The 13,225-nt window shown below is 33.9% G+C and overlaps 1 protein-coding gene across 1 annotated transcript; it reads right to left on the reverse strand.

Annotated features, from left to right (window-relative positions):
* Window positions 1-1,286: 1,286 nt before the first annotated feature.
* MDAR4 (monodehydroascorbate reductase 4) lies at window positions 1,287-8,365 on the reverse strand. The gene is made up of 7 exons (XM_022032080.2): window positions 8,164-8,365; window positions 7,425-7,476; window positions 6,303-6,383; window positions 3,660-3,778; window positions 2,646-2,865; window positions 2,420-2,538; window positions 1,287-2,194 (listed from the first exon to the last, which is right to left on the reverse strand). Exons 1-7 carry the CDS (start codon window positions 8,281-8,283, stop codon window positions 1,469-1,471), a joined length of 1,437 nt encoding a protein of 478 aa, XP_021887772.1. The 5' UTR covers window positions 8,284-8,365; the 3' UTR covers window positions 1,287-1,468.
* Window positions 8,366-13,225: the final 4,860 nt, after the last annotated feature.

Here is a 13,225-nt window from a genome sequence, read left to right on the forward strand (position 1 = left end):
AAATAATGATTTTTCGGAAGATGAGTATTTATACTCGGTCCGACACATGTGTATGTATGCCCGTGAAGCACCAAATCACTCTCTCAACTTAAGTGAAACGGTGCGTTTTGAGTCTCCCTCATACATGAGCTGACATAAACAGGGTTGGGCTTCTCCAGCCTGACTCGTACAAGCCCGTCAACAGAAATCAGTTTTTAAAGAATATATTAGATATGATAAATGTTTTTAAATTTAGTTATAAAACAAATATGAAATCTAGTCTATGTGAACAATCAAATAAAACTTCTTCTTCTGCATCATATTTTTTTCCTGGAAGAAAACTTGACATTAGGATTTAAAACTCAAAAGATTAAATAAAGAAAAATGAAGATATACTTAAAAGTAAAATAATATTTAAAAATTTTATAAATTAATCATTCTTGTCGTCAATTAAAAATAATGGATAATAAAACCCTGAAAAATAAGATAAAATTTACATATTCATATGTTTGTTCTTCATTCTCATTCTTGAATTGATAGAGCAATTTTTTAGATCCTTTTTATTTGTTAAATAGAATTACAAATTTCATTTTCTTTATTTTAATATTAATTAAATTTATGAAAAAACTTTCTTTTGAGTATTTTATTCTTTTAATTAAGCTATAGTTTTTTTTTTTTTTTTGCAATATTATTTTCTCATTTATGAAGACTTTTTCTATTTTATTTGAATTATAAAAAAATTGATTTAAAAAGTAAAATTTATATTAAACGTGAATCAGAACTTAAATTAAAAAGACAAAACTTTGCTTGTTACAAACCTCTCCGATTAGTTTTGTTACTTATGTATACGGTTCAAATGAAAAGTTGATTCGCCCATTATTAGTATAATTTCTAAATTCCCTAGAAAAAAAAAATCTAATTATAAGCAACACTGAAGTAATTCTGTAATTTCCATGGAAATGTTTAAACTTTGTAATAAAAATTATATTTCAAAGTAATTTGTAACTTTAAATATCAAATTATAAAAAAAGAGCTAATAATCTTTTTTCTTAATTGAGGAAATTTTTTTCATCTTTTTTATTTAAGTCACAATTCTTTTATCAACAAAATTGTTAATTTACCTTTCGTAAAAAATTATACTTTACATAATTTCGTTTAACTGCACTGTTATATTTTAATTTTTTTAATAAAAACATAATAAAATCTTTTATTTTTAAAAAATTTCTCATGTGATATAAATTTTTTTAAATATATATATATGAAGTGCTTAGAATAGAAAAATGTAAGAACAAATAAAAAGAAGTGAGTTAATAGAAGATATCAGTTTATATTTGGGTAAACTAATAATTCCATATCGTGTCAAATAATTTTTGATTAAATAGAGTGATGATATAACTAAATTAGTATTTTAAAATCTCCTAGGACGAGCAATGCTACAACATGGATTTCAGAGAACTTAATGAACTTTCTCGGCATCTGAGCCTGCTTCTCACCACCTCCTTCGCCTCCTCCCGTACCAATATGCAAATGCAGCAATTGATGCAGCCAGGATAACACCAACTGTTGCCTGCAAACCATATACAGGTTTCTCCAGAACAAGAGCCGAACTGCTAACCTCGGGATGCGATCCAGACGGTGGCTTCTGACTGACTGTCATTGCAAATCCCAAGCCCTGCGTTTCCAGCTTTGCTAAGTCCTTGATTACCGGTTTAAGCCGTGTAGCATTTGCAATGGCATCATATTCTTCCTTGGTTCCCCCTTCAAGGAAAGATCCAACTAGATGACCTTTATTTACCCAGTAAGCTCCAAACATGTTTCCTGAGTAGTCACCAAAATGCACTACCTCTCCTACAGGCTCCCCATAAAACTGCCAAGACAATGTGAACACCCTGGAGTAAAAGAATGGCAGATAGTCAAATTCACCTGTTTTCTCCTGTTCCATTATAGCAGCAACAGCAAGTTTTGCAGATTTCCGTGCTGAGTCAACGTGCTCAAGCCTACGAGTTTCCCCAAATAGTTTTACTGGAAAAGATGCAACATCTCCAACTGCATAGACAAAGCTGTTGCTTGCTTGCAGTCGTCCATTCACTTTGATCCCACCTTTTTCTATGGTTAATTGTCCTTCAAACAGGCTTGTGTTGGGACGTATTCCAATTCCAACCACGACAATATCTGCAGGCAGCTTGCTTCCATCTCTGAGATTAACAGCTGTAACCTGTAAATCAATTCACCAGCATGTCCATGATGTCTTGAAATTGATCCTTTAAACAAAATAAATGAACAAGTTATAATCATATATGCTCCGGTTGGGGATGAGAGGTCTGATTCCCACTGGGAATTTGGAGAGAGGATTTGAAGTATGGAAGAAAATATGAGTCTGCATTCCTACCGCGCCAAACAAATGGAAAGAAACCCTGTGCATATTTAGTCACATTATTACCTTTCCTTTGGAGTCAAAATCAAATGATGACAGGACAGTTCCTTTGATGAACTTCACTCCTTTAGACTTGTAATATTCTTCATAATAACTTGCAATTTTTGGTGTAAATAAGCGGGCCACTAAAATGGAAAAGAATAAAAAATTAATAGCATTTACCGAAAATCTTGGTCAATTATGGAGATATTTATAAGATACCAAACTTAATTATTAAATCAGAACTACTTACTGCAATGTGCTTCAGGGAACACCATGGTTACATTTATTTTGTTGATTACTAAAGATGCGGCACATTCCATTCCTATATAGCCACCACCAATGACAACAGCATTTTCACCAGTGCAAGATTGCATCACATTGACAAGCCTATTTGCATCAGCTAAATCTCGTAAATAACACACATTCTCAGCATCTTGACTACCAACGCCAAATTCTTCAAGCTTCAAAGCCTACACATACAAACTTAAGCTCAAAATTCACTGCTAGTTATTTATGAGAATTTCAAAACTTCTGACGATTCAAAATGTTAATCATGTGTAAAGCCACAACTTTCTATGAATTACTCTGCTGAAATCCTGAAACATTCATTAGTTTAATTCTGTTTTCCTGGGTGATGAAAGGAAGGAACAGAAAGTTTTTAATTTCTAAGACAATAATTGGAGACTGGGGTCGGAATATGGAGAAAGTATGGGTGTTTAAACTTTAAAAAAGAAAAGGGAGGCTTCGGAAGTGACAATAAAATATCTTCTAAATAATTTCCACCTCATCCAAATCACTCCAAATTTAGGGGGGAAAGCTTTTGTATTTTAGGACTTTGATGAGACTGGAGATGAAATGTTCCTCTCCATAATCCATTCCCCTCATTTTCCATTATAAATTTCTATAGCCAGCAAAATAAAACATTTCTCTCCCCTTCCATTCCCTTGCATCCCCTCCCCCTCTCCCAAACAGGCCCTTAATATTAAGCATGACTGGAAGTGCAAAGATGAAGAAAATTGCGAGCTATGTTAGGGTGTGATTTGTTTGGAGAACTTATTTAACATCATAATATCATCTTTTCCATTAAATTATGTGTTTCAAGTCTATATATTGTCAGTGCCATTGGTCATTTTGTACATCAAAGACTCATCTTTACACTTCATCAAAGCCACCAGCAAGTCCAGAAACGTAGGCAGCTACTATTAGCATGAGTATCAAATTAAAAGCAGAAGAATACTTCATAATAAGAGGAAAAGTCCAATACCCGAGCACCTGTTGCTATGATGAGAATCTTGTAACTTATTGTCTCTCCAGTGGCCGTTAACAGTGTCTTTCGCCTAACATCAGCAGACATAACTCGAGTTCCAAGAACTAACTCAATTCCTAAGAAAATATTCAGAGTTTAAAAATTAATTTGCCAAGATATTTAGTGAATGGAAGTTTTAGATATTCAAACCAAAAGAGACTAAACTTAAAATGCTAGAAATAGTTTAAAATTCAACAGTTAGCCAATGCATCCAGTCTTGCTTTTAGGAAACCAAATATCCAAGAGCTGCCAGTTGAAATTGGTGTTTGTTTCAGCACTAAAAAAGTTTCATCATTAAACATGATATACACATTTTCTTCAAGAAGAAAAGTTTGTATTAATGCTTAATAAGATAGACAAACACTACTGACAAGGTCTAAAATCTCCTCATTTTGAAAGTAAGGCCAGGATAGGTTTGATGAAGGGACAAATATTCTGGATATATAGATTCCAGGAAACCTTATTGTCAACAATTCCAGAAAATCCCTATGGTAGCTTTTGTTGCCACCAAAATTAGAGGACTGATGGTATAAGGTTCCTATGTTTGATGACACATAAAAAGTAAAGTAGGATAGAACAAAAAGTTCAAATTTGAGAAACAAGTTAGTTCCTTCAAAACCACAGAACTAAATAGTTCTTGAACTTTTGAGAACCCATATGTTTTTTAACCACCCAATTTTACCCTCATTCACATTTAACTCTTAAATGTTCTGTTGCAAAACATTTATATCCAAAGTCAATTTTTTTTTCACCACTTCTTTCTAGGTAGATTTAGCATATATTTATCTCAAGCTTTACTTTTTATTGTGATGTTTTTTATATTTAAACAATTTATATATTGAATTGAACGAATGTTTTTTATCAATATATTAACAATTTAAATTTAAATTTATCATGTTAATTATCAAGTTCATAAAATGGTCAAATTTGAATTAATTTTAAAATTTAAAAGTAAATGATTTTGTGTTTAACTTTCAAAGTTTAACAAGTGAACAGTAAGCATCAGAAGCGTATTTGAGTAATTGTACTGTACCCTATATTTTGTTCTGTTCAATGTTTATCAAATATAAAACAATACAAGTTTGTGCAGTCCAATCCTATGCTTACCAAACATATCATTGTTTTCGTTATGTTCAACTCATTCTGTGTTATTCCATCTTCTTTGGTTGATATTTGCACCAAATGCTACCTATGCTTCCCACAATGGAATACATTATCGTATGTTTTCTACCAGCTTCAAAGAGTTACGTAAACATCCTAGATACTGTAGCAAGTATTCTAATCAATGTTCCATCAGCAACATTGCTTCTGGTTCGTTATTTGTTTGCTAACTGCTCAAGCACCCCAGGAGATCAAACCTTACCATTTATTCCACATTCGTGTGGGGTATGGTATTCAGTAGGCAAACTTATAGTTTTTACTGATCAATATTTGGCTCGCGCCATGCCCATATAAGCTTGTTAATGTAGCTTCCTTGAACAAGTTTTAATTCTATTGTCTGTCTAAGAGTTCTTTTTATTTGGGTGGTGGTAATGAAAGGAAAAACAAGATAGAGTTTGACATAAATCTTCTTTTGACAGATTTTAGTAAGATCTTAGGGAGTAAAACATTGGTCACTAAATCCCTTATACTCCTCAAGTCTCCAATCAAAGTCCGAAATCAAAAGGGGGTAAGAGGAGGTTCATAATTTATTTCAAAAAGAAGAGGTTCATAGTTAATTAAATATTAATTTTTTGTGAGAAGTTATCAAATTAGTTCTTTTTGTTATAATTTACAGAAAACAGTCTTTTCATATTTAATGATCCCTACTTTACTCTTCAATCAAATAGTGAATTTCTTTTGCTTTTCTACCATAATTACCTTCCAAAACAGGTTCAATTACAACTCCTATGTTACTCTACTTTTCTTTTATAATGAACTTCCAAACAATGTTTCATTACAAAGTCTTCACTATTCTTTTACTTGATTTTTACTCTCAAAAACACTACTTTATTTCACCCATCATACTCCCAAATATAGGCCAAAATTAAGAAGATACTTCTAGGAGTCAGTCAGCTACGAGGGAAATATGAAGCAGGTTACATTTAAAGGAAAAGGATCAACCACCCTCCCTTAGCAAATAGCATGAACAAGTAGGAACTACGTACAAACAGTATTAAATCACCTCTACGACAGCTAGTTGCTACAAGATTTTTCGAACTACAGATGGACAAATTACAGACACTTCACAGCTAGAGCTTAAATTTTCAAACAATGAATGGAGAAATTTTGAAAACTTCATTCCAATATTTTTCACTCAAAGCGTTATTTTCTCATTGTTTTTTCCACTGACTGGGCACATAACCAAAAAGCCGGTATTGAACACTATAGTTTGTCTCATTTTTCATTTGATTAATAATGGTTACTGTCAGTATAGAGGAAACAGAATATTAGTTCCCAATAAGACACTGAAACAAGATATTATTTAAAAAAAAAAGACACTGAAACAAGATATAGTTGAATATACACACATATTCAAAACATATATCCAGAAAGGTAATTTTACTTCTGTTCTTCTAACAAGCATGAGACATAAAAAGGAGTTATATGATGAAATTATACCATGCTCCTTATACCATTTTGGAGTCAACTTTTCTTCATTAGCACCAACACAAGTGTGAAATGATGGAAGCCGTGCAGGAGCTGCATATGAATAATCATTTCAATCAGGGTAAGCATGGACAGTAATATAAGTTTTAGAAAATACTGAATCAAGAAACTATCATTTTCTTATTCTATAATGTTGAGAACAAGAACATTAGGACAAGGAAAGAGATCAATAACCACACCACAGAAAAACGATCCTCCGTGATCTAGTAACTGAGGCTTTTATCTATTTTTCCAGACTCCAAACGAGGAACAAATCACTTGTAAGAATAAGTCAGTTCATCATGCTCTATTTTGCTGTTTTATACAAGGCATTTCCGCCAGTATTTCCTCACATTGTTTGGCCCCCAGAAAAAATTTAACATCTAAGAGATGCTGGTGCCTATTTCCATAAGTTCTTTCTAATTGACAAACTTTCTAGGGTCTTTTATCTATTCAAAATGACACCACAAGCAGGGGAACAAAAACAAATTTACAAAATTGTATGTTATACATTTAGCCCATATCTTGCAGTCAGATCAAACAAACTTTGAAAGATTGAAACTTAAAACACATATTTGGCAGGTTCTACAAGACTAAATCAAAGCACGTAATTATGACTTCTTTGGAGATTGTACCAGATCTATAGCTAATTAGAAACCAAGTTGATTATGATTTTGTTCTCAAGGAAGTAGCATGATATCTAACTACTACGGGGACAGGTATAGATTTCTCAATACATAATGGTGTTATATGTGTACGTGGATTTTGTTCTATAAAACATGAACGCAGAACATCTCGATTCCACTGGGCTGGGGCAGAAAGCATAAAAGTTGAATAGAATAGAAAGACATGAACCTATTTGAACCCAGAACCCCAATTTGAGTCCTCGATACGACAAAATCAGTTGAGGAAATTCAGATTTTAGCTGAGTTATGTCCAATGACTCCGAGAATGGGAAAATATGTGCATGAATGTCACTGAAATTCATGACTGAGACTAGTATAAAGTATCTACCCTTGCAAGAACTATCTAATAGTTGTGATGGAGAATACCCTGAAATAATTAGTAACAAGTTATGTGAATGAGGTTACACACCTTCTGGAAGTAGAAAACCTTTGCTTAGTGCTGGCCTTTCATATGGTGCAACCTGAAAGAACACATGCAAGCTTCAAGAAAGTTCCAACTATAGAACAGATAGACCTTTCATCATTTTTTATTCTTCCAAAACTTTCTCAAAATGAACCCAATGATAAAAGGAGATGTATGCATAACTACATAACATGAAATGGATATTCCCATTTGCCACCACGCAAATGAATAACATGTTGCCATATGATTCAGATCCTCTTCCTTGCTTAATTCGTATATATTTTAACGTTTATTCTGTTGCAGTTCGATTATGAAACCTTCAACGTTTTCTTTCTTATAAAATCGATAGAATTTGAAAGAAAGTAGCGTTTTAAAAAGAAAGTGATGAGGTGTAGCTTACCCTTGCAAATTCATTCAAAGCTTAAGCATATCACAAGTTTTACAAAACGCACTAACTGATCCGGAATTAAGTGGCACGGAATTGAGTTGACTCAGTTGAAGAAACAAATAGATAAGAAAGAAAATAACTGATTTCAAGTACAGCTATGTTAGTACAATATAAAAGAGCGTAGAGCAACTAACAAAACTGATATTTGAACGGGTAGCCACTTAGAAAAGAAAAGCAATTGAATATAGAAAGTAGCGAATTGAAAGAGCAGGGAATCTATTTGAGAAAATGGAAGCAATCAATCTCGTAAAGGATGAAATAGCTGGAAATAGAACGAAAGATGGAGAATTGACTCACAGGTTCTTCAGAGATTATGCAGAGCTCGCCAGGAGAGACACCTCTCTTCGTGAATTCCAAAGCTGCATAACCAGCAGCTACACCTCCTCCAAGAATCACGTATACAAATGCTCTTCCCATCTCCTTCGATAATTTTCGAAGATGGCGGTTTTTGAGGGAATTCTCTTGCTTTGAACTCAAACATAAGAAGAAAAGTTAAAATAAGTTTTTTTTTTCGCTGATTCTCTATCCAAAGAGCAGTATGTTTCATTGCACAACACGATCGTGACCGTTAAATCCGGGTTCGTAGGGGACCCACATTTCAATCTCTGCCGTTCCAGATGGAAATAGTTGGACGGACTGGGGGTGGAAGGTATCCAATTATTTCATGCCACGTGTCACGCAAGTGGTTTCATGGAGAAGCGTGCTGGTGATCACGACGATAATCTAAAAAAATAAAGAAGGGAAAAAATAAGTAAATACGTCTTTAGATAATAAAAATAAAAATTAGATCGATTTTTTTAGGATGTCTTTTAAAGTATAATATTATTACAATAAAGTTGATTATTTAAATCGAGAATTATCAATATTTAGTTTTGATTTTCACTGAATTAAAAAATTTAAACTTGATACAGGAAAATTGGTATAAAATATTTTTACACCAAAAAAATAAAGAAAAAAATAAATAATAAAATTAAAATTTTTGTGGTAGCACTATTTTTGGATAATGCAAAACAAAATTAATAAATAAATAAAAGAAATTGAGAGCTGAATTGAGGTGCAGATGAGGCTTTACGCTCCAACCACACACACAATTATCCTCGTCTACAAATGCTCCCATCTTGCGCTCGAACACATACATCATACATATAAATATATATATATATATATATGGGCTACTTTTTATTTTTGGTTCCATGTTTTGATTTTTTTAAAATTAAATTTTCCACTTTTAAATTTTTAAAAATAAAAAATTTAGAGTTTGTTTGGCTGTAAAGTTTCGAGTTCTGGTTCTTTTTAGTTTGTTTAATTATTAAGATTTTAAAAAAATTTAATAACAAAAAAGTGAAAAGTGCTTTTATTTTTGACAATGCTGTGTTTCTAACTATCTATTAATTCTCAAGCTAATGTAATTTAGTAAGAATTAAATATTTAGATAACTAATTTTTGATCATTTTTAATCTTATTTACTTAAGATAATTTAATTTAATATGCTTATTTGTGACATCTTCAATTTCTCAGTAGATAATAAAGATGTCAACTTGCATCAATAACAAATCAAATATCTAGCATTCTGTAAGTTTCCTCAAGTTTACAAATTTTTTCATATCATATATAATGTCCCCAATCTCCATATAGAACGATGGGGTCAACTTGTATCAAAGTATTCTCCAAAATTCCATCCTGTATGTCTATCTCTGTTTACAAGGTGTTGCCTTCCTTTAATCTCAAGAAAAATTATCTACAAACTCTTAAAAAATTTAAAAATATATTAACAAGGACTAAAGTAGTCTTTAAAGTGTGAAAATTAATCTCAACATTAACTAGTGATAATTAGCATCTCTCATGCTTTAAGTATCCAATTCCTGTCTTATTTGAATATGCTCTGGAGGTTGATTTTCTTACTCTGTAAAAAACAATATAAAGTGGGTGAGTTCACAACTCTGTAAGAATTATTTACTACTTTTCTCTACATCGGTAACTAGTATAATTCTTATCCTTTCCCATTCTTTAACATGAGCGATGTAGAGTTCGGTTCTATATATCTTCATACTCGAGTGTTCTAAATATAACATAGTAACATAAATTCAGCAATATACAATATTATCTTCCTATCACACTTTAGATTTTTATCTCTAGTATTTTTACCAGTATTCTCAATGTGTTATACCGTTCACATCAATTATCAAGAGAGAAAAATAAATCAGTATCTCCACAATCATGTGGACACAATCATAAGTACATATCAACATATATCATTCGATACCACCACTAGATGGGGTTCATACTCAGCCAAAATGACCACACACACACTCTGGCCCGCTATGGACTTAGTATTATACATTATTGTACACGCTCTTAAATAGTTACCTCTCGACCAAAATGGTCACTCACATACCCATATATGTCAAGAGCACAATTCCAATGGTCACAGTTGTATTATTACCAGTATAAAGGGACTAAAAAATACGTAATATGTCATGGACCATACCTCGTATCATAGGGCATGTAACATCTCGAACTTTTGTGATCAGAAGAGAGAAATAATTTTACGATTAATCCTATTAACATTTAGAATTTTCTATGTGTCGAGATTTATTAAATATTTTATTTTTTTTATAATTATATTTTCGAGAACTTAAGCAGAAAATTCAAAAAGAAACAGAAGACGGCGACATGAGAAGCGGGGAAAATTCCCACAACTTGCGCCCGTAGGAACATAACCCACGTTAACATGTGTGCATAATGCACTGCACGCAATAGTTCCAACAATACGTGCACACAGTGCGCAACATGGTGTCTGTGCGAAGGGCGTGCGCGCCACTCGTGCACTGTGCATGAAACACTCCGTCCATCATTGTACTTAATTAATTTGAAAATTCCTATTTATTCGAGCCTTTAGGCCGCATTGAACTCATTTAATTTACTCTGTAAATTATTATCGTAATTCATAAATTTTATCGATTTTAATTTGATTTTATTTAATTTTATCTTAATTAATTCTACTTTTATTTAATTTCATTAATTTTAATTTTATTTTATTCGGTACAAAAAAAAAAGAAAAAAAAGAAATTTCGAAACGGAAAACTTTTGTGGGGAAGGAAGCTGCCCACGCGGGCGCCTACACATTGTGCGCAACATGGTGTCTGTGCGAAGGGCATGTGCGCACAACAGGCGCTGCATGAGCGCACAGTCCAAGCATCACCTCGTGCGTGGACAAGCACCGTGCATTGTGCGCGCATCGTCCGTGCAGCAGGCCTGTGTGGATAAGCCTTTGTGTGCCTAGGGCCTGCGCGTGCGACGCTTAGCGTGCCAAGGCCCCATGCGCGCACATGCAAGCTCCTGCACGCGTGGAAGGAGGGCCATACACCTACGGCGCGCCGGCCGGACCACTGTAGCCTCGGGCAGTGCACTATTGTCACCTCAGGTAGCGTACTACCACCACTGCTGGCGGAGGAGACTCTTATCCCTCATTTTTCATGCTGAGCATCTTTTTTTCAGCTCTCTTCACTGGATTTCGCCACTTAGCACGAATTCGATGGTTTCTAATTTCTATAAATAAAGCATTCCCTTCCCATTCTTCCACAGACTTCCATTCTTTTATTTTTAAATAATTATAAAGAGAGAGTGATCTAGAGAGAGAAGGAGAGGAAGAAAAGAAGAATGGTGTAGAAGAAATTATCAAGGTTTCGATAAAGAATTTAGTATTTCTTTAAACGTTTTAAGGGGTATTTTTAGATAATAAAAAATTATTAAATATGATAAATGTGATTTTTCTTGTTTTGTATGCTTTTGTGTTGTTAGGCCTAATAAGCTGAACTGTTCTTGATTTCAAGCATACTATGTGATTTATAGATACTTGATGATTTGCATGTAATAAAAATAATATGAAGTCAATGTTGTTACCTAGAAAAGAAAAGAAATAAAAAAAAAGAAATGTGAAATGAAGGTGGCCCTAACCCCTTAGTAGTTGAAGCCTGTATCCTACAAATAGAGAAGTTTTTCTCTGCCCTAGACTTGACTGAGGTACATAAGGTTCCTCTAGTAGCTTTTATGCTCAACGGTAAAGCTGAACACTGGTAGCGATTTAAAAAGGAAGTCTTATCTACCCTTATCACCTGGGAAGTTTTCATAGATGCATTCTTTGATAACTTCTTCCTTACTTATGTCTGAGAAAAGAAAAAGGAAAAATTTCAGGATCTCCGCTAATGAAATCTAATGGTTGCCTAGTATGCAGCCCTTTTTGTCCAACTGTCTAGATTTGTCCCTCTAATGATTGCACTCGAAAGTCAAAAAGTTAGGAAGTTTCTAAAGGGCATTTGTGCCGATATCTATGGCTGGATCGCGATACTAAGACCTAACTCATATTCTGAGGTGCTAGAACATGCCCAGTTATCCGAAGACCTCATCTCAGCCAAACACTAATGCATTACCTGAGTTCGTACCAAGTAAAAATCCCAATAGCTTATAAGGATATTGTCAGACCCAGTAAGTAGCCACCCTGATAAACGAATTAGAGTTGTCCTTCCCCCTGCCTTACCTCCACCTACAGCTCAGCCTACCCAACCTAACCAACTATGTCAGCATTGAGGTCACTCGCATGGTGACCTACCCTGTCGGTATATCAATCATGCCTACTTCAGTGCGAAAGCACCCAACATCTCATAAAAGACTGCCCTCAGCGATCGAAAGACGTGGCTAGGCCTGTAGCCCAGGGTCGTATATACCACCTGGATGAACCCGATGCTCTCTCCACTCCTGTTCTCATCCAGGGTATGCTTTCTATTCATGATATTTCTACCAAGGCTTTGATCGATACAGGTGTTACTCACTCTTTTAATTCATGTGCATTTGCTTGTAATCTTAATTTTAGGCCAGAACCTTTAGTGAAAATATTAACGGTAGAAACTCCATCTAGGGAATTATTATAACCTCGTTGTGTATATAAAGATTATAAGATAAAAGCTTCAGGGATAGAAGTATTTGTGAATATAATATTGTTAGATTTTTCAAGATTTGATATGATATTAGGAAGTGACTGGCTAGAAAGGTATAGAGCAATAATCGATTGTGAAAGTAAAATTATAACTTTACGGTCCCTGAAAAAGGAATAAAATTTATTGTTATTATTTTTTCTAACAATTAAATAAACAGGAATATGGGTTCTGATCCTGCTGTGTGTTTCATACTGATTGTTTGTAACTTTCTGGATGTCTTTCCCATCGAACTTCCTGGTTTGCCTCCCCTGCGAGAAGCGGAGTTCCTTATTGAGTTGCTACCTGGAACCCAGCCAATCTTGAAGTCTGCCTATCGTATGAGTCGTGTTGAGCTTACGGAGCTAGAAAATAAGCTTTCTAAACTT

Source organism: Carica papaya, chromosome 1 (genome assembly GCF_054855325.1).
Source record: "Carica papaya isolate Zhongbai chromosome 1, ASM5485532v1, whole genome shotgun sequence".
NCBI lineage: Eukaryota > Viridiplantae > Streptophyta > Magnoliopsida > Brassicales > Caricaceae > Carica > Carica papaya.

What these genes read in the sequence shown, in the direction of transcription:
- MDAR4 (XM_022032080.2), bottom strand. Translation starts at nt 8,283, where the DNA reads ATGGGAAGAGCATTTGTATACGTGATTCTTGGAGGAGGTGTAGCTGCT. An exon ending in AGGTTTTCTACTTCCAGAAG is followed by an intron (nt 6,384 to 7,424) that starts GTGTGTAACCTC and finishes ATTCATATGCAG; the next exon opens with CTCCTGCACGGCTTCCATCA. An exon ending in TCATAGCAACAGGTGCTCGG is followed by an intron (nt 2,866 to 3,659) that starts GTATTGGACTTT and finishes TTGTATGTGTAG; the next exon opens with GCTTTGAAGCTTGAAGAATT.